General features: G+C 47.5%; 1 protein-coding gene across 2 annotated transcripts in view; it reads right to left on the reverse strand.

Moving 5' to 3' along the window:
* The window catches only part of DIPK2B (divergent protein kinase domain 2B), a 119,476-nt gene that overhangs the window by 36,912 nt on the left and 55,606 nt on the right, over positions 1–26,958 (reverse strand). For both annotated transcript variants that reach the window (XM_063957346.1, XM_063957347.1), the window contains exon 2: positions 20,394–20,658. In XM_063957346.1, the coding sequence (XP_063813416.1) occupies positions 20,394–20,658 (265 nt within the window). The remainder of the gene's footprint in view (positions 1–20,393; positions 20,659–26,958) is intronic.

Consider the following 26,958-nt stretch of genomic DNA (forward strand, 5'->3'; position numbering starts at 1 on the left):
CGAAAAAATGGCACTAATTTAATACCCCCCGTAGTATTTTCTATCAATTTAAAGGTTTATTAATCTCCCTTATTAGTAATGAATACTGCCTCGTGGGTCTTTAGATGGCACATCCAAACTTGCACCAGCCATATGGTAGGTGCAGATTTTCCACCTAAACCAGATCAGACTGGCCCACAGGGGTACAGGCGAAAGCCCTGGTGGGTCCCACTGCTAGAGGGCCCACCTAATTCTCTAAGGATCAGGTACCAGACTGTGCACTTGAATTATACATTGATCGCATGCCACTTTTTTGTTGACAGCTCCTGTTAAGATCATTGTTAATAATACCCCATGTTGACTATTTTTAAACAAACGTGTCAGTCTTGTATAAATAAACACTTCAGTCATATTTAAATCAGATCAAATTCATCTTACACTAATTGCTAAAAAGCAAACAGCTTGCCTTTTCAAGAAATGTAACTTGAAAATGTTACATAGCCAAGACTCTTTTTCTCAAAATTATGTTAATTGCATTTTGCACATGTCCTCATTAGCTACTTCTGTAATTACTATAAGATTCCTAGGCTAATTCAATCTAAATACAAGCAATCAAAATATTTACAAAAGTGAATTGAAAATTTTTACTGAACTAGCAAGAAGAGACAAAAACTATCTGACAAGGGTACGCTGCGTACCTAACAGACTGCTGAGTGACACCGCTACCGCACATTTCTCAAAGGGAATATTTAGCATAACGCTATATCATTATTACGCATTAGTGTTAAATGAAAGTTGTTTGATATATATTTCATTTTTATTATAAATGCACTGTGTTTGTGTGTCATATGCAGACTAGTAAGACTTTGGTGGGTTGTGTGCAACTCTGGAAAAACATTTTTCTAGATTGTAGAGGAAGATGACAGTTAAAAACTGATGAACATATGAAATAAAGATTTAGCAGCAAAATAATTTAGAAATGGAAAAAAAAAACACAGAAAGGCTCATTTAATAATATGATGATAAAAGCACCAAAACAAGTTATCCACTTACAACCAATGAGGGGGGATCTGAAGGGGGGTGCGGGTCGCATCCAGACACCAAAATTCCAGCATCTCCACTGTGATAGGAGCCAAATGCAGCAGTGTGACATTATCCTGCAGGACTCATCTCCTGCTCTGGGAGGAGCCCAGCATCTCCGGGAATGGCGGGAATGGCCATAGAGTGAGTTAATTAGAGGTTCCCGTGAGTCCCTGCCCCAGCAATGATGTAATCGGGGACATAGGCGTGCACAGCTAAATTTATTAGCGAGTGCACCACAGGAGAGGCGTGTCTGTACCGACCGATGGTCATGCCATTATGTTTCATTTTATTTGCATTACACCACACAGTATATGCCAAATTCATGTTACGTCACACAGTATGAGCCGAGTTCATGTTACGCCACACTGCACAAGCCAAATTCACATTATACCACACAGTATGAGTCAAAATTCACGTTACATCACACAGTATGAGACTAAATTCATGTTACGCCACACAGTATGAGCCAAAATTCACATTATGCCACACGGTATGAGCTGAAATTCACATTACGCCACACAGTATGAGCCAAAATTCACATTATGCCACACAGTATGAGCTGAAATTCACATTACACCACACAGTATGAGCCGAAATTCACGGTACGCCACACAGTATAAGTCGACTTCAAGTTACGCCAACAGTATGAGCCGAAAATCACGTTACGCCACACAGATTGAGCCGAATTTGCATTACGCCACACAGTATTACTGCCTCTTAGCCATGTCTAGAATCACCCAGGGGTGTGTCTAGCACTATTTTACATTCTCTCAGTATAATCACATGGCTTAATCTAATTTCTCCCTAGTTCCTAATAATAAAGTAGATATAATACACCCCAGAGAAATAAAATGAAACATAATGGTGCAACTACCGGCCGGGACAGACTGTCCACTACGGCATAACCCCGAGTCCTAGCTGCCACTGCACCCTATCGCTGCTTACGCTTCCCCAACCTATCCCTGACCCAGTGGCGGAACTAGAGAGTGGTGGGCCTAGGTGCATATGCATTCCCCTCCCCCCGCACACACTCAACCCCTTGCACCCTCCAGCTCCTACATCCTAATTTTGAGTGGGCTACTCTAAAAAGTATGGGAGATTTAGGGGGCCGAACATTTGAGTTTTAAATATAACACAAGTAAAGTTTAAAATGTACAAATGTGCCATTAGAGCCACATTTGCCTCTTTCTATGCCATCAGACCCTCCACTGCAGGATACCAGCATTTGTCACACATGTACCCATGATCACCAGCTACTGACAGTAGTGCCCCTTATTCACATTATGCCACACAGTATGAGCCAAATTCACATTACGACACACAGTATGAGCCGAAATTCACATTACACCACACAGTATGACCTGAAATTCACGTTATACAACACAGTATGAGCCGAATTCACATTACGCCATGCAGTATGAGCCAAATTCACATTACACCACACAGTATCAGCCGAAATTCACATTACACCACACAGTATGAGCCAAAATTCTCATTACGCCAAACAGTATGAGCCAAAATTCATGTTATGCCATGCAGTATGAGCTGAATTCACATTATGCCACATAGTATGAGCCAAAATTCACATTACGCTTCACAGCAAAAGCCAAATTCACGTTATGCCATGCAGTATGAGCCGAATTCACATTACACCAGACAGTATGAGCTGAAATTCACATTATGTCACATGGTATGAGCCGAAATTCACATTACACTACACAGTATGAGCTGAAATTCACGGTACTCCACACTATATGAGCCAAATTCACGTTACGCCGCACAGTATGAGCCGAATTCACGTTACGCCACATAGTATGAGCCAAAATTCACATTACCCCACACAGTATGAGCCGAAATTCACATTACGCCACATAGAATGAGCCGAATTAACATTATGCCACACGGTATAAATCCACACACCGGGTCACCAACACATGGCCACTGCTGCTCAGTCCACTTCACGGTGGCTGCTGGCCCTCTCAGGTCGCTGAAAATGAAGACTTCAGATCCACGCCGGGTCCTGACTGTGCCTGCCGGCTACAGTCCCCCACTGAGATTAATTATAGCAGCATGGGGAGGGCTTGCATACTGCAACTGTACTAAAATGTAAAAAAAATGTAAATTGTAAAAAAAATGTAATCAACTGAACTGTGTTTGTGTGTGTTTTTACGAGCCTGGGTGCTGCCCTCTCAATCTGCCACTGTCTCTAGTACACACAACACAGATTGTATTATGCAGAGCCTCCCCCTCCCACAAAGCACAACCATGCTATATTACATTATACACAGCCCCCTTTCCCATAGCACACACATATTAGATTACATTATTCGCAGCCACCCCTCCCCATAGCACACCCATACAAGATTACATTATACACAGACCCCCCTCCCCACAACACACCCATACTATATTTCATTATACATTGCCCCCTCTGCCATAACACACCCATACTATATTACATTATCTACAGCCCCCCTCCACCATAGCGCACCCATACGATATTACATTGTACACAGCCCCCTTCTCTACCTCATATGCGGCATCAAGTTGATCGCACGAGCATCAAAAAGTTGCTACGTGCGATCAACTCGGAATGACCACCCATGTGCACTGCAGGTGTGGCATATATAACATTTGCAGAGAGAGTTAGATTTGGGTGGGTTATTTTGTTTCTGTGCAGGGTAAATACTGGCTGCTTTATTTTTACACTGCAATTAAGATTGCAGTTTGAACACACCCCACCCAAATCTAACTCTCTCTGCAAATGTTATATCTGCCACACCTGCAGTGCAAATGGTTTTGCCCAACTGCTAACAAATTTGCTGCTGCGATAATCTCGGAATTACCCCCATTATTCCAACTTGTTTGTAGTACCAAAACCGGACGGTTCGGTAAGACCGATTTTGAACTTCAAGTCATTAAACTGGTACTTCCGAGTGTTCAAATTCAAGATGGAGTCTCTGAGAGTGGTGATCTCAGGTCTGGAGGAGGGGGAATTCCTAGTGTCTCTGGATATCAAGGATGCGTACCGTCACATTCACTGCCTCATCAGGCTTATCTACAGTTTGATGCAAACAAAAAGGGGGAGGGGGGGGACCAAAAGTAGTTGCTTAGTTGGGCGCACAAATGAAATTTATGTTGATTTTAATTCCTTTAAAACTTAGCTTTTATTGCTTCACCTTCTAAAATGCCCCCTTTATATGGGGATTACACAGCAAAACATAGAGGTTAAAATTGATACATACAAACATAAACGTGAAAAGAGAGAATGTAAATGTGAAAAGATTTAAAAGGCGGTGCTTCCACTATTACTCTGGCAAGGTGTAGGGATAGAATGGCTTATCTAGCACATGAGTGTCTCGAATATATTGAATGGGAAAATCCCCTGATATAGTGCAATTTTGATCATGCACGGGACAAATGGTAGCAGTTCAGGGAATAATTATCTGGATGCATGTGATGATATTACAGGTTTGAAATAAACGTTGTATTTATGAATGCCATATATTGACGGGTTCAAATGTGAAGACTCTTCTATCGTAATAAATTACTGCTCTAAAGCCATTGTGTGTTTGTCTGTGTTTTCACATATGTAATCAATCTTTAATGTTCATTGCATGAGTATAATGCACACATTCAATTTATATTCTGTGTCACCAATATTTAGTGAGATGGACAGGGATAGATATCGTTGAAGTGAAATTTCTTTTATTCAGAAAAAATTCACATATTCTTCATATTACCCTGAATTGATATAAGTAACAAGCTAATCAGTCTCACGGTTGCCAGTGTCTCTGATTACACTGTTGTTCTCACTGAGATGCTATAGTAGCCTATATTTCCTATACTCTATAGCAGGAAAATATCTGTTACAATGGTTTTTATCTCAGACTCCACCTGTATTTAGATATATTGTATCAGGGTGTGAGAGCCAGTGCTCTTGCTATACATATCCCTGATTTGTAGCAATAGTGCACTGTAGCAACCTGTGTTTACTGTATTGTAGCACAGAATGACTATTCGCTACAAGTGACCTTTCTTCAGGTTACAACCATGCTCATTGCAATATGTCAGGATGTATTAACCAGTTCCCTTCCTTTACGTGTCACTGATTCATACACAAGGGCTGGCAGATCTACCTATTCACTTATAGCAGGTCAGAACATTAGCATATGTGTGCAATTGAGGAGCTAAGCAGAGCGATGTTATTAATATATTGATGTTGTATTGACAACTATTGTACTGAGTCTAACACAATAGCTAGAATCTGCTGGCGACCACACAGTACTGTTGCTATCGGCAACGGCACATGTTAGTCACTTGGACACAATGCTACCCAGATGATTTATATACACTCAATGTGCTTCCTAATGACCAACACTGACACTTAATTTTCATTCCATTAACCTCATTATGCGAGGGTGCCAGTGGGGGTCTATTCTAAATATCTTCCTAAATAGATCTACACCATTGCTAAATAAAGAGTGTGGAAGGCCGCCGAAATGCCAACGTGCACGTTTCGCTGTATAGCTTTAACGAGGCTGACCCGATTGTCCTCCGTGATACTCTATTTCTAGGATTAGTGTTATCCAATCACATACTGTATGCGGGTCACGTGTGCCCATCCGCCAATGGCAACACGTCCTCCGCCTGATGTAATATTCGTCATCTGACTTCTGACGTCGGCCCACTCCGATCACGTGGTGCCCGACGTACGTCTGTCAGATGGATGTAAACAAAGAGTCCGGTCATGTGATCAGAGTTTTCTGCAATGTCCAATGTTTTCTGCAATGTCCATATACATTCTCCTGTTGCCTATTAAGAAACCCGGATTTGAGGGGAAAAGAATCCTGGGCAGGTTATTGTAAGCTTAGATCAATTGAAGAAAACTATATTCCATGTTGAACAGTATGATTGGAAATATCGTTGAGCCTTCCATGTAGTATATGTACATACTGAATCTTATGTACCGCATAGATTAAAAACATGTCATATCACAGTTAATACCCTGGTCAGTCATTGTCTCATATTACAGCTATGCATTACAGACATATATAAAGGGGCACATTATTCAATTATACATTATATTCAGTAACCAATTGCATATAATAAAAATATGCTGTACATTCCGATGCCCTGTGTGTATGGCACTGAAATTATAGAAAATTGAACAATTATTATATGAAGTGGTTAGTATAACCCGGTGTGAGATGGTGTAGACCCTGGGCTATATGGTGTAAGGATCTTCATGTGGCCCTTGGTTAGCTGCCATATACAGGTAAGTAAGATGTTGTGGCATAACACTCTGCCACTTGTCATAGCAATGTTTGGACAAAGTATGTGGGCAAAGGGAAACCGGCCACACGATGTCTAATTGATGCATGATCTGTGGTCCACCATAGAGGTAAGTATATTTTGTGGTCTCCCCTGATCTGGTCTCAGAACAGGGAATTGAAATTCAATTAAATTGACGTTCAGGTTGGATATACATTCTACTTTCTGGATTCCATCCAAGCGTGGAATGTCAGTGTTGATACTAGATGATGTGGTAATTGATGTGAGAATAAAGAGAAGACAAGGTAGAAAAGAGAAATGTGAAGAAGAGGAAAAAAGAGAAAATTGTATATGTGTATATAAGGCATTTTTTATTTTTATTTGCAATAATTATGCAGTGAAAGGTGAGTAGTGCACAAACTTAACAAGAGTAGATAATGCATGACTCCCACAGTTCAATGAGAGGGAGATGAGAAAATAATAGTAAAAGGTGCTCGTGATAATAAATTAAAGAAACTGATAGTTATAGAATTCTAGTGCAGCTAGAGTGTTACCTAATGGGGTTTACTTGAGATGAAAGGGTGAGTATTGCTTGTGATGCTCCAGCATATTGGCCAGATAAATAAACCATATAATGAGATAATCTCTTTTATATCCATTCATAGATGGATTCTATTTTGACTAGTAAAAACTGAATGGGGGCACCGGTATATCTTCACAAGGTTACTAGAGATTAAATGTCCATATTGCTAGGAGCTGTGTCAATATACAGGAAAGGCTCATAAATACGAACTGTAGCTATTGGCTTCATTCAATCCTGCCGGGTGTAAACTGTTCAACATGAAAATCATTTTGGTTTCATATCTCAGAAGTGCTTGGTCCACATCTCCACCTCGAATTCCAAGTTGTATGTGTCTCATGCCAAAGACTTCCAAACCAGTGGGATCACTTTTATGACATTTCTGAAAGTGTCGTGCCACAGATGTTAAGATTTTAAATGTGGCTTGGTCTTTATTGGCATTGAGTATATTCCCAACATGCTCTAATATACGCACTTTAAGTGCTCTTGATGTTTTGCCAATGTAGATCTTGTCACATGGGCATTTCATGTGATATACCACACCTATAGAGGTGCAGGTTATCAGTGTGGAAATCATCCACTTTTTGTTGAATTTATCAAAGAACCATTGAGTGGGGACCATGTATTGGCACGCTTTACAATGGCCGCAACATCTTGATCCTTTTCTGTTGGGTTTAGCTCCTCCTATTTTTTGGAGATGGCTGTGAACGAGGTGGTCCTTGATGTTACGTGACCTGCGCCAGCTAGTCTGTACCTTTTTTGGTAAGATTGAATTTAGATCGTGATCAGTTTGGAGAATTGGCCAATGCTTTTGAAGAACATTATTGATCTCTCTCCAATGTACATTGAAGGTGCCGATAAATCGTACTGGTTCTTCTTTCTGTACTTTGGGCTTAACTTTGAGAAGGGATTCACGAGGATACCTTTCCACTTCCCGCACCGTTTTCTTAATAAGTGTTTTACTATATCCTCTATTTTGAAATCGGATACTTAATTCATTTTGTCTCATATCAAATGTATCTGGATCTGAGCAATTCCTTTTGGTGTGGAGCAGTTCTCCTTTCGGTACTGCTTTAACTGTGGCTGGAAGATGTGAACTACTGGAATGAAGAATGCTGTTAGTTGCGGTGTGTTTCCTAAAGATATCTGTAATGATTTTGTCCTCCTCGTTGATCTGGATTGTGAGATCTAAGAAGTTAATCCTAGATTGGCTGGCTTCATATGTAAGCCTCAGATTGAGATCATTGGTGTTCAAGATTGCAAAAAATTGTTTCAATTCACTATACTGTCCCTCCCAGAGCATGAGAATGTCATCTATATATTGTAGATAGATTAGGATGTTATCCGTAAACATCTCCAATGCTTCCTGGAAGACCACTTCTTTCTCCCACCACCCCAGGTAGAGGTTAGCGTACGTGGGGGCACAAGCTGTCCCCATCGCTGTCCCTCTAACCTGGAGGTAGTGGGATTCATTACAGGTGAAATAATTCTTTGTTAGAATGAATTCTAACAGCTGGATGAGAAAATCATTATGTTCACATGGTATTTCCATATCAAGGAAATATCTTGCTGCTCTTATCCCTTTGTCGTGGCTGATACTAGTGTATAAACTCTCGACGTCGCAAGATACTAACCACACACCGGGATTCACGTTCAGATTCTGAAGCTTCAGGAGCACATCCATTGTGTCGCGTGTATAGGAAGCTAATGAGGTGACATGTTTGCGAAGATGTTGGTCAACATAAATGCTGGCTTTTTCAGTCAAGCTTCCTTTCCCCGACACAATGGGTCTACCTGGGGGTCTCGTCTCATTTTTATGGATCTTCGGGAGGAGATACAATGTTGGGGTTCTGGGTTTTTCCATTTTCAAAAATTCAAAATCTTGCTTTTTAATGATGTCCTTGTCAAAAGAGGTTTGAATCAATGCATTGTACTGTTTCAGAAATTTTTGGGTGGGGTTGAAAATGAGTTTCTCATAACATGTACGGTCTCCCAGTTGTTTTTGGATTTCTTCAAGGTACATGTTTCTTGGCCACAGTACTACGTTCCCCCCTTTATCTGAGGGTTTGACCAGGATTTCATCCCATTCTGCTATTTCCTGCAGTGCAGTCCTCTCTCCCTGGCTAATATTATCTGGATGTCTGCGTTTGTGAAGAAATAGTTTATCTAGATCTTTGGATACCAGGTCTTGGTAAACTTGTACCCACTCTTTTTTCAGTTCGTTATTAGCCAGTTCATAGGCTGGGAAGAGTCTAGGTCTGAGACCCCTTGGTACCAAATAATTTTTCAGATATTTCTCAGAGGTTGTTCTATTCCAGCAAAGTCTGCTCTGTTTCATTAAGGCCAATTTCAATCCAAATAAATCATCCAATCAACTTGTAAGCTGGTATGTGATGCGGATGTATCATTGAAGGCTGATTCCATATCATTTCGCAACTTATCTCTCCTATTCTCAAGATCTTTGGTGAGACTGAAATTAGACATTTTTGTCGTGTCACGGAAAGAACACACCAGGTCCTGTGTTACTGAAATTGTTTTAATATAAGGAGATAATGCAAGTGATCTTTATTTACCAAATGTAACTTATATTAGGTGCTAGATACTAAAGAAAGCTGGAAACCAGCAAAACAAGTTCTGAAAGAGAGAAAAGGAATGTATCTGCACACTAACGCACGGTCAATTAATTGTATCGACTAGATGGACCCCATTGAAATATCTCACTCTAATACTAGAGATAAGCTGTGGGGGTGCAGCCCATATGCAACTCAGTTTAATGCAAACGAAAAGGGGGAGGGGGGGGACCAAAAGTAGTTGCTTAGTTGGGCGCACAAATGAAATTCATGTTGATTTTAATTCCTTTAAAACTTAGCTTTTATTGCTTCACCTTCTAAAATGCCCCCTTTATATGGGGATTACACAGCAAAACATAGAGGTTAAAATTGATACATACAAACATAAACGTGAAAAGAGAGAATGTAAATGTGAAAAGATTTAAAAGGCGGTGCTTCCACTATTACTCTGGCAAGGTGTAGGGATAGAATGGCTTATCTAGCACATGAGTGTCTCGAATATATTGAATGGGAAAATCCCCTGATATAGTGCAATTTTGATCATGCACGGGACAAATGGTAGCAGTTCAGGGAATAATTCTCTGGATGCATGTGATGATATTACAGGTTTGAAATAAACGTTGTATTTATGAATGCCATATATTGACGGGTTCAAATGTGGAGACTCTTCTATCGTAATAAATTACTGCTTTAAAGCCATTGTGTGTTTGTCTGTGTTTTCACATATGTAATCAATCTTTAATGTTCATTGCATGAGTATAATGCACACATTCAATTTATATTCTGTGTCACCAATATTTAGTGAGATGGACAGGGATAGATATCGTTGAAGTGAAATTTCTTTTATTCAGAAAAAATTCACATATTCATCATATTACCCTGAATTGATATAAGTAACAAGCTAATCAGTCTCACGGTTGCCAGTGTCTCTGATTACACTGTTGTTCTCACTGAGATGCTATAGTAGCCTTTATTTCCTATACTCTATAGCAGGATTCACATTCACTGCCTCATCAGGCTTATCTACAGTTTGCACTGCAGGACTGCTACTACCAGTTCCATGCCATGCCATTTGGTCTCTCCACGGCACCGAGAGTGTTCACCAAGGTGATGGCAGAGATGATGTTTCTACTCCGCAAACAGGGAATGAACATAATTCCGTACCTGGATGATCTTCTGATAAAGGCACCACCCAGGGAGCGGTTGTTAGACAGCATTGGCCTCTCAACCAGACTACTCCTGGATCACGGGTGGATTCTGAACTTACCAAAATCTCACCTGGAACCGATGCAGAGGCTTCCTTTCCTGGGAATGATTCTGGACACAGAGTCTCAGAGAGTGTTCCTTCCCTTGGAGAAGGCTATGGTAATCAAGTCAATGGTTTGGGCTGTCCTGAAGCCAACCCGGATCTCGGTGCATCTGTGCATTCGCCTTCTGGGGAAAATGGTGGCCTCTTACAAGGCGCTTCAGTACGAAAAATTTCATGAAAGGCCCTTTCAGCTAGATCTGTTGGACAAATGGTCCAGATCGCATCTTCACATACACCAGAGGATCTGTCTGTCACCAAAAGCCAGAATCTCCCTTCTATGGTGGCTACAGGCTTCTCACCTCATCGAGGGTCAGATGTATGGGATTCTGAATTGGATGCTGCTATCCACAGACGCAAGCCTCAGAGTTTGGGGAGCAGTCACCCAAGGTGTGCAGTTTCAAGGAAGATGGTCAAGTCGGGAAGTCGTCCTTCCAATAAACATACTGGAACTCAGGGTAATCTACACGGAATCAGGCCATTCAAGTCCAGTCGGACAATGTAACAGTGGTAACATACATAAACTGACAGGGCAGAACGAAGAGCAGAGCAGCAATGTGAGAGGTGTCAAGAATTCTCCTCTGGGTGGAAAAAGATGCCGTGGCATTGTCGGCGGTCTTCATTCCGGGAGTAGACAACTGGAAAGCAGACTTCCTCAGCAGACACGACCTGCACCCGGGGGAGTGGGGCCTCCACCCGGAGGTGTTCAAGTGGTTGACACGTCGGTGGGGATATCCACAGATTGACATGGTGGCCTCTCGACTCAACAAGAAGCTCAAGCGGTATTGTTCCAGGGTGAAAGACCCACAAGCAGTGGCAGCAGACACTCTGACAACTCTGTGGGTCTACCAGCTGGTGTACGTGTTTCCTCCACTTCCTCTGATCCCAAGAATTCAAAAGAGAATAAAAAGGGAAAGCATCCGCTGGTAGATCGTGACAGACTTAAAAAATAACTGCAAGGAGCCTGTCGCCGCTGCTTCTCTTCACAGTTCCCAGGGATGCAGTGTGCGGGTGCGCAGGTGACATAATGATGTCACCCGCGATGTGAGGAGTCTGGGTGCTAGTTGCATCCAGTTTGATCTAGACGGTGGTGGCGACGACAGGAGAAGCAGCCAGCGGGAGGCGGCCACATGCTTCCCTCAATGATGTACACATAGGTGTCACTGTTGTCCAAAATGAAACAGTTTTTTCTCTGACAGCTATAATATAGTGTTTGCAGCAGTCTACAATATCCCTGCAACAAATATAAGCACTACTAACAACAGTTTGCTGACATTTACAATATGTTTACATTTATTCTTGCTAGCAGTTTTGCATGGGTAAGTATCAAAGTCTTTTATTCTATTTCAAACACTCCCAATTCAATGCTTTGAGAGGTGCTGCGATGATGTATGACTATACACATTACCGCTTAGTACTGTAAGCAATGTTTGCTAATTTTCCTGTGCACCTCTATAATATCCAAGGAAAAATGAGTGAAGATACATGGCGCAGAATTGAATTGCCCCAAAGAATAGGACTTTGCAGATCCAGGGTGGGGTCATCAGGGCAATCAAACCCCCTTTGCCCCTGTAACACTTCCCTCGTGCCCACTACTGCTGGCTGCTTCATAGCACCACAGCTACACTTCAGGTGACAGGCAGGGAGAGAGCAGAGACTCTTGCACTCAGCGGCAGCAGCCTTCTTCCCCAGCTGAGCACACAGTGCTGGGTGCTGAGCGTGGGAAGGTCCAGGGAGGCTGCTGCTCTATACCTGCCTGTCACCTGATGATGTGCTGCTATATAGCTGCCAGTGCTAGTGGGCAGGAGAAAAGTGTTATGGTGTGTGTGTATGTGGTGGTGGGGTTTGGATCGATTGCCCCCAACCTGGAACCACAACTAATGCAATAGGGCTATATAGTATGACTAGCATGTCAGATTTGGTAAATAGATCCTGGATCTACAGTATTTGCCTTATTCTTCATTCAGTAGCTTTATAATACTACTATCACTACTACTATACCATATTTGGACTTGCTGTGTATGATGATTTTCTAAGTGCACCATAACTTATGCTGAGGCACATAAGGTTTATTATAGTGGTGGAAGCATTTGTGGTGATGCAGACATACACATAGGGACACAAGGAGATGCACATAGTGAGGGCATAATTTGAAAATTAAGGTTGTCGGATGAGTTCTAAAGAGCAGTGCAGAAATAAGATTTGCTTAGTCAAACTATGGAATTGAGATGATAGGATTTAGAAGGTGCATTTTAAGGGTGATCCTTTCTGTGTTAAAGGATGCAATAGCCATTGATACTCTACACAAGCTCAGAGTTTGTAGTCTTTGGGTCTCATAGTATATGTTTTCCACATGCATAGTGAGCACACTGTGTCATAAAAAGCTTCACAAACACAAATGCGGAATGTAATAAAGGCAATCCCCATGTTTTCTTACTCATGGTTAATTTAGGCCACAGCTGAGACTAAACTAAATGGGGGGTATTCAATTGTTTGAAAAGTCAGTTGGGATTCTGTTTTTTTCCTATCTAATAGACTCTTCAAACAATTGAATTCCACCCAATGAAACTAAACTAAGCAGCATTTAGGAGCAAAACAGATGTGTGGGCCTCACAGGACGCTCTCCACTCATAGGCATGCACATGGGGAGTGCCTGGTGTGCACAGGTATCCCCTAATGTCAAGCCCCCCCCTCCGTACCGAGTTTGTCCATCACTTCCATGCGCAGAAGTTCAGTGTGGGAAAAACCGTCTGAGCTGCTTATGCAGTGAAGCAAAGGGCCCGGCAGCCAGGGCATTGCTTCACAGTGTCTTGCCAGCCCCTCCCACCAGGCTCAGAGTGGGCTGTATGTGTCTGCCCAGCCCTCCCCTCTCTTTCTGCTCCTCAGCTGCACTACACCCCCTGACTGCCCCTGTCCGCGCTGGCTACCTGCTATTCACAGGGATAAACTAAAAAGACAGGTAGGAGCTGTGGTTACTGGGGGTAATATGGAGGAGGGGGGCTGTGTATAATGTTACAATGGTGTGCTATGAGGGAGGGCGGCTTTTGTACAATTTAATATACTATGAGTGTGGGTGTGCTATGGCATAGGGGGGCTGTGTATATTATAATAGAATTTTAATTATCTACCGGTAAATCCTTTTCTCGTAGTCCGTAGGGGATACTGGGAATCCATTTAGTACCATGGGGTATAGACGGTCCACTAGGAGCCTTGGGCACTTTAAGAATTGGATAGTGTGCACTGGCTCCAACTTCTATGCCCCTCCTAGCAGACTCAGTCTAGGAAACTGTGCCTGAGGAGACGGACATACTATGAGAGAAGGATAGATAAGGAAAGTGGTGAGATTACGAACCAGCACATGGACAATAGGAAGCCATGCTAACCAAACTTGAAACATGAACGGCAACAGCTGAACAAACTAGAATATTTAACAAAGTAACAGTGTAGGAAGAACGAAGCACTGGGCGGGCACCCAGCATCCCCTACGGACTACGAGAAAAGGATTTACCGGTAGGTAAGTAAAATCCTATTTTCTCTTACATCCTTGGGGATACTGGGAATCCATTTAGTACCATGGGGAAGTACCAAAGATCCCAAACTGGGTTGGAAAGTGCTGAGGTTCCTGCAGAACTGATTGACCAAACTGAAGGTCTTCAGAGGCGAAAGTATCGAACTTGTAAAACTTTGCAAATGTGTTCGAACCGGACCAAGTAGCTGCTCGGCAGAGCTGTAAAGCCAAGACACCTCGGGCAGCCGCCCAAGAAGAACCCACCGACTTAGTAGAGTGGGCCTGTACTGATTTTGGAACCGGCAATCCTGCTGTGGAATAAGCATGCTGGATAGTGAGTCTGATCCAGCGTGCAACAGACTGCTTTGAAGGACACCCAATTTTATTGGGATTATAGAGAACGATCAGCGAATCAGATTTCCTGTGACGAGCTGTCCTGTTTACGTACACCTTCAAGGCCCTCACAACATCCAAAGACTTTGAAGTAGCAGAGGTGTCCGTAACAGCCGGAACCACAATAGGTTGGTTGATGTGAAATGCAGACACCAACTTAGGAAAATTAAGTAGGCGCTCTTGTGAGACAACGCCCCTAGCTCCGACACACGTTTTGCTGAAGCCAAGACCAACAGTGTGACGGTTTTCCACGTAAGGTACTTCATGTCAACCTCCTGTAAAAGTTCAAACCAGTCCGATTGGAGTAACCGCAGCACCAAATTGAGATCACAAGGTTCCGTGGGAAGCACAAAGGGAGGCTGGATGTGCAGAACACCTCTCAAAAACGTCTGGACCTCAAGGAGAAAAGCCAATTGTTTCTGAAAGTAAATAGACATGGCTGAAATTTGGACTTTAATGGAGCCTAGGCGTAGGTCCACATCCACTCCCGACTGCAGAAAAAGCAGGAGACGTCCCAGATTAAATTCCACCGCAGAATAGTCTGCTCTGACACCAAGAGACATACTTCTTCCATATATACGGTGGTAATGTTTAGACGTTACCCCCTTCCTGGCTTGGATCATAGTCTGGATGACATTGTCAAGAATTCATTTCCTGGCTAGAATGAGCCGTTCAACTTCCATGCCGTTAAACCAGGGGTGGCCGGACTTTTGGGACCTGGAATCTACTTTTTGTTCACTTACTTACCTGTGATCTACCGGTGTCAAATAACACCAATAATAACGCTCACATTTAAAAATAGCATTCATAATGGTGCCATCAAATAACAGCACCAATAATATTGCACACATTTAAAAATAGCATTAAGAATGACAACATCAAATAACCCCCCACTTTGCAAATCCCCCCTTTGCAGATCCTCCTTTCCACTCCTCTGCATAATAGTCCCCTGTACAGTACCCTCCTCCATGAAAATCCCCCACTTTGCAGATACCTCACTTCCAGTGGGCTGCATAATAGCCCCCTGTACAATAATCCTCTCTGTGCAGATCCTCCACCCTTTGCAGATCCCCCTTGTGTAAAAAAAAAATCCTTTGTGAAGATACCACGCTCTCTGCAGATCCCCCCCTTTGCAGATTGTCCCTCCCCTTGTGAAGAAACCCCCCTTTGCATAACTGACCTGACAAGTTCTCACGCTGCCTAGCTTCAGTCCTCCCTCTCCCCGCAGTCACAGCTCCCGCTTTCACACTGAATGGCCTCCCCAGGGCTGGCTCGAGGCATGTTCGACTCGAGCGGCCGCGCAGGGTGCCACCCTTGAAGGGCGCCGCACGCTGGCGCCGCCATGTCGGTGCCTGGAGCCGGCCCTGTCCTGGAAGCCTGCAGCGGCTGTTCACCCGCGCCGCCGCCGACTCCTGTCTGTTAGTGAGATGTCCGTGCTATGCGGCGCCGGCGTCTGATGTCAGACACCGGCGCCGCACAGCGCGCACATGTTCTGATTCAGGCTTCGGATCGCACAGCAGCACTCCTCCTCCTCCCTCGTTGGAACAGCAGGTACTGGGGGCATATGTGGCACTGTGAGGGGCATTTATCTGGCAATGTGGGGGCATTAATGTATCTGGCACTGTGGGGGCATATCTGGCACTGTGGGGGCATTTATGTATCTGGCACTGTGGGGGCATATCTGGCACTGTGGGGGGCATTATTGTATCTGGCACTGTGGGGGCATTTATGTATCTGGCAGTGACGTGCAGTCAGGGGAGGCAGGGGAGGCAGTGCCTCCCCTGTCATTAATGATTAATATAACACTAAGAAGATACCTATGACACACATTCTGTGTCATAACTATCTGCTTCAGTCTTGATATTGTTTTAATGATTTTTACATTCTAAAAACTGTTATAAATGTGTGCCGGAGGCACCGCTCTGGGTGCCTCCTGCTGTCTATGTTAAATGACCGGAAGCGGGAGGCGGAGCCAAGAATTGGGCAGTGAAAGCCCATTAAAAAAAACAGCAAAAGCGGCACTTACCAGAAGTGCCTCTGTGACAGGGGTGTGCTTTCAGCCCGTATGAAAGCACGCCCCTGTCACTAACACTGACGTGATTGGGCAGATTCAGGAGGGGGGGAGACACCCTCCGATGTGTAGGATTTTTTTTATCTCCATTATTTTTTTTTTATATATATGCCTCCGCCCACTACCCCTGCCCCGCCTGTCCCCCGGCCAGTAGCAGTTCAGCCAGCGGGGAAGGAGGGGCCGCGATCCACTCACCTCTCTCGGCTCATCTGGCTTCCTGAGTCCTGACACGCTGCGGTGCACTGACTGTCAGACACTGCAGTGCGGCCCTGTACAGGTGAGGCTGGGCTTAAATCCGGCGGGGGGGGGGGGGCTGTTGTGGCGTCTGCTGCTTGCTGGGATTTACTGGGGGGGGGGTTGTTGTGGCGGCTGCTGCTTGCTGGGATTTACGGGGGGGGGGGGTTGTTGTGGCGGCTGCTGCTTGCTGGGATTTACGGGGGGGGGGGGTGTTGTGGCGGCTGCTGCTTGCTGGATTTTACGTGTGGGGGGGGGGTTGTTGTGGCGTTAGTGTAGTGTTAGTAGCTAGTAGCAATATCTCCTGATGGCTACCAGGGTGCAAATGCTGCCCAGCCTGCTGGGAGGAGGGGGTAGGGGAGGGGGGGGGGGGGGGCTGGGGGGGGGCTGTGGCTGCTGGCTGGGATTTGGGAGGGGATGGGGGGGTACTTTGTAATGGACTTAGCTCACCCGTGCTGTATTCAAGGGACCCAAGGCTCAGGGCTGTACTGCATATGTTGTATGTTGTACTGCTGGCAGGGGATGCGGTCAAGATCCCACCGGACGGAATCCCGGCGGTCGGAATACCGACACCGGGATCCCGACCGGCACAATCCCAACATAATCTCCCTCTGTGGGTGTCCACAACACCCATAGAGGGAGAATAAATGAGTGTGGCGAGCGTAGCGAGGCACCGTGCCCACAGCATGGTGAGCGCAGCGATCCCGCAAGGGGCTGCGTTGCACTTGCCCCCCTGTCGGGATTGTGCCGGTCGGGATCCTAGTGTCGGTATTCTGACCGCCGGGATCCCGTCCGGCGGGATCTCGTACTGATCCCACCAGCAGAATGGGCTCTCCCTAGTATCACCGTCTCCCTGTCACCCTCTACTGTCACCCACTGCGTCACCTTCTCCCTGTCACTCTCTTCCTGTCACCAGCTCCCTGGCATCACACTCACCCTGGCGTCACTCACTGCTGTCACTTTCTCCCTGTCACCCTCTTCCTGTCACCAGCTCCCTGGCATCACCCTCACCCTGGCATCACACACTGCTGTCACCTTCTCCTTGTCACCAGCTCCCTGGCATCACCCTCACCCTGGCATCACACACTGCTGTCACCTTCTCCCTGTCACCAGCTACCTGGCATCACCCGCACCCTGGCGTCACCCAGTACTGTCACCTTCTCCCTGTCACCCTTTTCCTGTCACCAGCTACCTGGCATCACCCACTACTGTCACCTTCTCCCTGTCACCCTTTTCCTGTCACCAGCTCCCTGGCATCACCCTCACCCTGGCACTACTGTCACCTACTCCCTGTCACCCTTTTCCTGTCACCAGCTCCCTGGTATCACCCTCTGCTATCACCCACTCACTGGCGTCACCCTCTCGCTATCATCCTCTCCCTGGCATTTCTCAGTCACCCTCTCCCTGATGTCACCCACTGCTGTCAACCTTTCCCTGGTGTCACCCTCTCCCTATCACCCACTGCCTTTCTCCATCACCCTTTACCTGTCACCCTCTGCATCTCACCTGCATCACTGTCTCCCCATCACCATCTCTCTCCTGTCACCCTCTGCTTTTCCAAGGTATCACCCTCTCCTCGTCATACGAACAGACACCTTGTTGTGAGTCCTCACCCTCATTGCGAGACCACACTCACTTTTCTGGGAGCACACGTACCTTCGGCACAGGCATCGACTTGGGGGCAGTAGCTGGCATTGGCGGGACATGGTGGACATTATGGCTACAATGCCTCACTAGCCACTGACTTCACCGCACGCCACTGGTATCTGGCACTGCTGGGGGGCATGTCATGTGCGTCTGGCACTGCTGGGGGGGCATGTCATGTGCATCTGGCACTGCTGGGGGGGCTTGTCATGTGCATCTGGCACTGCTGGGGGGGCATGTCATGTGCATCTGGCACTGCTGGGGGGGCATGTCATGTGCATCTGGCACTGCTGGGGGGGCATTTCATGTGCATCTGGCACTACTGGGGGGGCATGTCATGTGCATCTGGCACTGCTGGGGGGGCATGTCATGTGCATCTGGCACGGCTGGGGGGCATGTCATGTGTAGCTGGCACGGCTGGGGGGCATATCATGTAGTTTCCCGTGTCTCAGTGCAATACCTGTTGCAATGTGTCGCAATTCTCTGCCTGGCGCAAAGTTTATAACGTGCTCTGCCTGGCGCAAGTGTATAATGTGCTCTACCTGTCGCAGTGTGTATAGGAGGTTCTACCTGGTGCAGTGTGTATTAGCTGCGCTACTGTGTGGTGTAATGCGAATTGCCACTATTATGTGGCCACGCCCCTTCCCCACGAAGCAACGTCCCTAAATTTTTGATGCGCGCCTTCGGCGCGCACTGTCCATGATTTCGCCTGCGGAGCACCAAGCATTACGGTATGTACATCATTTTACCCTTCTAACTTAAAAATGTGTCCTCCCGAATGCAAAATGTGCCCTCCCCGTGATCAGCACCCTGCCCTAAAATATCCTAGAGTGCACACTATCATGTGTATCTGGTACTGCTGGGGGGCATGTCATGTGTAGCTACTAGCTAGCACTGCTGCGGGGCATGTCATGTCTATCTGGCACTGCTGGGGGGCATATCATGTCTATCTGGCACTGCTGGGGGGCATGTCATGTCTATCTTGCACTGCTGGGGGGCATGTCATGTCTATCTGGCACTGCTGGGGGGCATATCATGTCTATCTGGCACTGCTGGGGGCATGTCATGTCTATCTGGCACTGCTGGGGGGCATGTCATGTCTATCTGGCACTGCTGGGGGCATGTCATGTCTATCTGGCACTGCTGGGGGGCATGTCATGTCTATCTTTCACTGCTGGGGGGCATATCATGGTCTATCTGGCACTGCACTACTGTAGATTTTATGTGTAGCTGGCACTATACTGGAGACATTGTGTGTAAGGAACACTACTGTAGCTGTTATGTGTAATGGTGCTAATTGTGTGCGTAGAGGGGGTGTGAAAATATGTTTATTTATACTTTGAGGCCCCACCCACTTTTCCAGAGGCCACACCCACTTTTACAGGAGCGCCCGCGCCTTCGGCGCGCGCATAGAGTATGGGAGGGGGCGCTGTGATATTTTCTCGCTCAGGGTGCTCATAGGCCTGGAGCCGGCCCTGTGATTGGTGATGAGAAAATTCCAACCTATCAAATGTCACCCTCTACGTTCATCTTCAAACCTCCTAGATGATCACTATAAAAACAGTTATTGGCATTTCATTAGCTATGCATGTACAACAGTCTCTCTATTCTAATAGACCCAGATAGTCTGTAACACAAATGTATATTTTGCCATAAGTATGACATACAGTATTTCCACAGCCCTGCTCTTATGCACCATGACTTTCATCTGTTTAGGGTAACAATAACTAATAGCTAAAATAAAGACTTACTTGCACTAAATCTGGAGTTAGACGTTTTGCAGCCATCCACTTCTGGAACCTCTCTGTTCTCCTCAGCATCCCCTCTATGCTGCAGGTTTTCCTCTTGAGGAAAAAATTGCATATTCTCCTGTCGGCCAATTCATGTTGGATTTTGCTAGATAGCCGAGAAATTTCAACAGGTCTCCAGCTCTCTCCATCGTCAGTATAGTTTCCAGAGTAATTCTGAAGATCAGCAGATGGAAGTTGAAGATGGGGGGCAAGCCAGTTCTGAAACCTGGTTGGGCAGAGGTCAGACATAATGTAGCATGTATTACTGTATATTTCAGAACAGATTTAAGTTTATATTCAAATTTTCTTTTGTTCAATTTAAAAGCTTTATACGCATCAAAATGGGTCACAAGCTCTCAGTAATGGTTGCCAAGGTAAAAGATGCTCAGTCAGGAGCCCATTAGGAGCCGTCTAGCCACCCTGAATCTTTTATCTTAGCCACTATTGCTCTTTTACAACAGGCACTTCAATGTGACTTACTGGTAAGTATTTGGCTATTGCACTTTACATGTTTTTTGTGATGGAATACATTTTTGTACAGTATATCTTTTTGGATATAATATATGTGCTGGTCTTCAAAGGTTGTGATTGCCGAGGGGCGTGGCCTGGCTTCTGAGCCAGCAGGACGTGTGGAGCTGGAGCTCCTGCCCGGGCCTTAAATTCCTACCCTTCCTGCACCCCTATGGCCCCTCACGACCCACCATCCTTCCTGCTGGGGTCCCCCTGGCCTGACCTGTGTGGTCCGCGGAGCCGGCAGACAACTCCTGTGTCTGTGCGGGTTGCGGCCTGCAGGTCACGGTGAAGCCGGGGCCTCTCCTACCGCCCGCGCCGGGACGCGGCTGCTGCTTCCGGTGTGGCGGTCCGTGCCTCGCCGGCCGGATCCCCGTCTCCTGTCCGGCTCCTCCGGGCTGCCCCGGACCTCCCCTGCATCTTCACCCGCTCGGAGTGCGGCATCTACAGCGCCCCAGGTCTCCGTCCTCCTTCGCTTACGGAAGCCGCACGATCGGAGGTGAGAGCCGGGGGTGCCGTGCGGCTGGGGGGAGAGCTGTGGACGGCCAAGCACCCGCACTGCTGTGGATCTCTGCAGGCTGCGCCAGCCTGCCCGTGGCCTGTGACCCTCTGCCCCCCTTCCCTGGCCCTTCTCTGTGAGCCCTCGGAGCGCTGCTGTCCCCGTCCCCCCGGCGGCCTGAGTCTCCTCAGCAACCCGGTGATCCAGGACCCCGCGCTGAGAGCCCCCCCACAGTGGCCCCCCAAAGCCCGCACCTTACCTGACCTTGGGCCCCATGCACTGGCCTCCCTCCTGAGGCCCTTCGGAGCCCGCATCTCATCTGACCTCTGGCCCTCCATGCTTCTGCCGCCCCTGCGGGCCCCTGCGGGCCCCTGCTTCTCCCGGCGCCTGTGACGACATCTTCCACTGCTGGGTCCTGTCATCCCTGTTCGTTTACCGAAGTTTGGCATCATCACGGTCACTGGCTGGTCCGTGTCCGGGCCTCACCCTCGCAGACCTTGCACACGGGCAAACATAGGAATGCACCAGCCCATCTTCTGCAATCTCTAATTGCCGGTCTCCCCTCCAGGACCACGTGGGCCTTTCTAACTGCCAGAACTCCTCGGCCCTGACCCACCCGCGCTGCCTTGCTGGCCGCGCCATGATATCTCCCTAATACCCCTGCCTTACCCCCCCTGGGCCTGAGCCTTACTGCTGGAGCACCTTCTCTACCCCCCTTCCTGCCGTCTACCCCCCTTCTCAACCGTACAAGATGCCCAGAGGTGGCAAAAAATCACAGGGCTCTGACCTCACACCATTCCTTACTAAAAAGGGCACCCCCGCCAAGAATGGGCCCGATGCTCCTGAACACCCCCAGGGTCCCTCCGACTCCGACCCCGATGACGACGATCTCACACCCCTTACCCACAGGGACTTCCTTTCCCTCCTCAAAGGGGTGCGGGATGTCAAGACCTCTGTTCAGGCTCTCCACTCCCTGAAGTATGATATCGCCGAAATTGGCTCCAGAACGGATCAACGGATCGACGAGTGGAGTGGAAGAGGTGGTGACGTTCCAGCAAACGGTTGAGACCGACTTTCATCAACTCCGCCAAGATATTGCCCAATTGCGGGAAGAGCATGAGGACCAGGATAATAGGGCGAGGAGAAATAATCTCAGGATTCGGGGTATTCCTGAAGACGTTGAAGCGGCCCACCTTGAACTTTACCTTAAACGCCTCTTCACCTTCCTGTCACCTGATACCCCCAAAGACCATCTTCTCCTGGACCGAGCACACCGAGCCCTCCGGCTCCGCTCCCAAGACTCTTCCCAGCCTAGAGATGTCATTCTCCGAATGCACTACTTCACTGCAAAAGAGTCCGTTATGAGAGAAGCACGGCGACTGGGGTCTGTGTCCTTCCAAAATGTCTCCCTGCAGATCTTCCAGGACTTATCCCCCCTCACCCTGGCCAAACGTAGAGACTTTAAGCCCATTACTTCCTTGCTCTCCCAGCACAATGTCAAGTACCGCTGGGGTTTCCCGTTCCGTATCCTGGTTTGGCATCAGGGAAAGCTACTAACAGCCAGAAACCCATCCGAGGCTCAATCGCTGCTCTCCAAGCTGGGTATCCACACCGACGAACGGGACCCCTCTACATCCTCTCTGCCTCCCCGGACGCAGCAAAACCCGCCTCCGCCCCCCAGCTCGGAGTGGTTCACGGTTCCAGCATCTTCGGCCTCTCGGGCTCCTCCACCAGTTCCCTGATGGACTTGTAGCTCTCTGAGTTGATATACCTTGCCTATGTTTGTGTCGGCCTTCCTGGTCGTACTCCCTACCTGGGGAGCTGTTTACCTTTAGATCTCCCATGTTCTCACTTCCCGATCCCTTACTCGGTTCTCAACTGTTATGATGTTGCCTCTTGATACGGTGTGATACTCTGTTTCTTGTTTTCATTTTCCTTTTTCTTCTTTCTCCTGCTCCTTCTTCTCTCTCTTCTTCAATATCTCTCTGGAGCTGGCGCTCCACCCGTTCTTCACTCCTGTCTTCTCTCCAGCCTTTCCTTGAAGGTCCTTCCAGGGGGGGCCTGCCTCTTGGTCATTGCTAAGCGGTTAGTGATGCATCGTCTGGACATTAGGCTGCGCCCCCTTAGGGCTTCGAGCCCTCTTGCTGACCTAGGTGCCCTCCCGACACCTAGCACCCCTTCCCCCTGTCAGCACCACCGGTCCTGGCCTCTACCGCCGGACGACCACCTACCCCCCCTCCCAGTTTCTTTTCCCTCCCCCCTCCTTTCTGACCACGCTATCCTCTATTTTGCCTCTCTGTCATCTACTATTTTTCCCTTCCACCCTACTTCTGGAACTCGGCGCTCCCCTTATTCTGCCTACATCTTTGCTGCTTGCCCATGGCTCTCCGCGTACTTTCTTTTAATGTGAAGGGCCTGAATAGCCCTCAAAAGAGAGGTAAGCTCTTTGCCACCCTTAAACTTCATAGAGGTGACCTGGTCTTCCTTCAGGAGACTCATTTTCTACATGATGCCCACCCTACCCTACAATGTAAACCGTACCCTGACGCGTTTCATGCCTGTGACCATTCGGCCAAAAAGCAAGGAGTCGCGATCCTATTTGCCCTTCACCTCACCTTTGAACTCCTCGACTCCCACGCTGATAAGGAAGGCCGGTTTCTTGTGTTGGTTGGGAAACTCAATAACAAACTATGCACCCTAGCCAACATTTATGCCCTTAACCAGAGACAAGAGTTGTTCTTTGCGAAACTAGACACGCTTCTTACTCAAGTCCGACAGGGCGACCTCATACTAGCTGGAGATTTCAACTCTGTGTTAAATCCAAACATAGACCGCTCTCCCTCTCTGCCCTCTGCTTCCCCGTCGGACTCTCTCCGCTCTAGATCCCTCCTCCGTCTCATGCGATCCCAGCTTCTCTACGACTCCTGGAGGATAAAAGATCCCTCAGCGCGCGACTACACCTTCTATTCTGCGCCTCATAATTCTTACTCCCGCATCGATATGATCATGCTCAGCCACGAACTTGCCTTGAATCTTCACGCTGCCTATATACACCCACTGATCTGGTCCGACTATGCCCCTTTCTCCTGCGACCTTTCGGGTCTGCTCTCTCGCCCCCGCCCCATGACCTGGCGCCTTAACGACTCCCTCCTTCACAACCCGGAGATACGCTCCCATCTTCGGGATAAGCTTTCTGACTATTTTACCCTGAACGACTCCCCTGACACTTCCAGGTCCACTCTCTGGCTGGCACACAAGGCGGTCCTCCGTGGGCACATCATCAGCCTAGCCTCACAAGCCAAGAAATAATCCCTCACCCAGTTTAACAGACTTTCTATTAAACTCCACACCCTTGAGACCCAGCACAAGGCGTCCTCCGACCAGGCTATCTTGTCTGAACTCCGTACTGTTAAGGCGGAACTTGATCTCCTACTCTCCAGACGGGTGGCTAAACGTCTCAAATGGCTCCGCCAGTCTTTTTATGAGAAGGGGGATAAGGCAGACAAGATCCTGGCGGCACGACTCCGCTCCGCTAGAGCCAAAACTAATATCATTTCTATTAGAGACCCTCTTAATTGGTTAGTCCATGACCCTACCGCCATTAGGGAGGCTTTCCAATCCTATTACAATGACTTATACAATCTTCCACCCTCCCCATCTGGTCCCCTCTCCCAGTCCCACTCTGACCTGGTCTCTCATTTTCTTTCAGCCTCTAACCTGCCTAAATTGTCTCGAGACGCCATGGACCATCTTAACAGCGAGATCTCGGAGGAAGAAATTGCCCAGACTATTCTCTTGCAAAGGATCTGTAAATCTCCTGGCCCGGATGGGTTCACAGCTCTCTACTACAAACAATTCTCCGATCTCCTCTCCCCCCCACCTTCAATCCCTGTTTAATAAGATTATCCATGGCGACCCCTTTTCTCCTGAGATGCTGGAGGCTAGAATTGTGGTGATTCCTAAGGAAGGCAAGGACGCCCTCAACTGCGCTAGCTACCGCCCTATATCTCTCCTGAACCTGGACCTTAAAATCTTTGCTAAAATCCTAGCTAACCGCCTTAACCCGCATCTCCCTTCCCTTGTCCACTTCGACCAAGTGGGGTTTATTCCGGGCCGCCAGGCGAGGGATAACACCAGACGCGCTATTGATCTTATACATATCTCGAACTCCAGGGGATCCCCCACTATCATGCTCTCCTTGGATGCTGAAAAATCTTTCGACCGGATCTCCTGGAGTTTTTTAAGAGCCGCCCTGGAGGCCTATGGCTTGTCGGGTGTCTTCCTCACTGGTGTTCTGGCACTATACTCCACCCCCTCCGCCACAGTCCTAATCAATGGTGTCCCGTCTGCCCCGGTCCGCATATCGAATGGTACGCGTCAGGGCTGCCCCCTGTCGCCATTGATATTCGCCCTTGTTATTGAGCCGCTCGCCTCCCAAATTAGAGCTCACCAGGGAATACATGGTATATCAGTGGGCCGTACCGATCCCAAAATCTCCCTCTTCGCAGATGACATTCTACTTTCCCTGACCCAGCCCCTTACCTCACTCCCGAATCTATTTTCAGTCCTCCATTCAAATAGCCTTGTATCAGGCTACAAGATCAATTATTCCAAATCCGAGGCCATGCTGCTCCACGTCCCCCTCCGTGAAGCTGAATCCCTTCGCACTAATTTCAATTTTAAATGGCAGCCTACAAAGATCAAATACCTGGGGATCTACTTGACCTCCTGCTACGACTCTCTCTTTAAGGAAAACTTCCCACCCCTCCTCACCAAAACGCTCGCTGACCTGACGTCCTGGAAGAGTCTTTTTATTTCGTGGCTGGGCAGGATCATAGCGGTTAAAATGACCATAATCCCCAAATGGCTCTACCTTTTCCAGACCCACCCTGTGGCAGTCCCGGCCTCCTTTCTTCGTACTAACCAGCGTGCACTCGTGCGTTTTATCTGGAACCACAGACCTCCCCGCATTGCTGCCAATACCCTGAAACGGCCAACCTCCGCGGGCGGCAGAGGCCTTCCGGATATCAAACTCTACTACCTGGCCTCTCACCTCTCCCATGTTGTCACCTCTTATGCCCCTCCGGGATCCGTATCCTGGTTAGATATCGAAGCAGCCTATATCAACCTATCGGACCTGACTCCCCTGTGGGGCCTGCCCTCGGCCTCCCGACCCCCAGCCTCCAAACTCCTCCCCACGATCAAATTTAACCTTAAAATTTGGGACTCCCACCCCCTGAAGATGGGTCTCATCACTACCCCTTCACCCTTGACCCCTATCTGGCAGAACCCTATGTTTCCTCCTGGATACTCGGCTACGAGATTCCGTACATGGATAACGCTGTCCTTTAAATTCCCATCTGATTTTGCCGATCGGGGTCAATGGCTGTCCCTCCCTGACTTACAACAGAAGACCCCTCGCACTCACTTAACCCCTTTCAATTCCTACAAATCCGGCACTTCTTGGGCTCTCTGCCCTCCTCCGCCCTGCTCCGAGCCCTCGCTCCCTTGGAAAGT

Source organism: Pseudophryne corroboree, chromosome 2 (genome assembly GCF_028390025.1).
Source record: "Pseudophryne corroboree isolate aPseCor3 chromosome 2, aPseCor3.hap2, whole genome shotgun sequence".
Classification (NCBI taxonomy): domain Eukaryota; kingdom Metazoa; phylum Chordata; class Amphibia; order Anura; family Myobatrachidae; genus Pseudophryne; species Pseudophryne corroboree.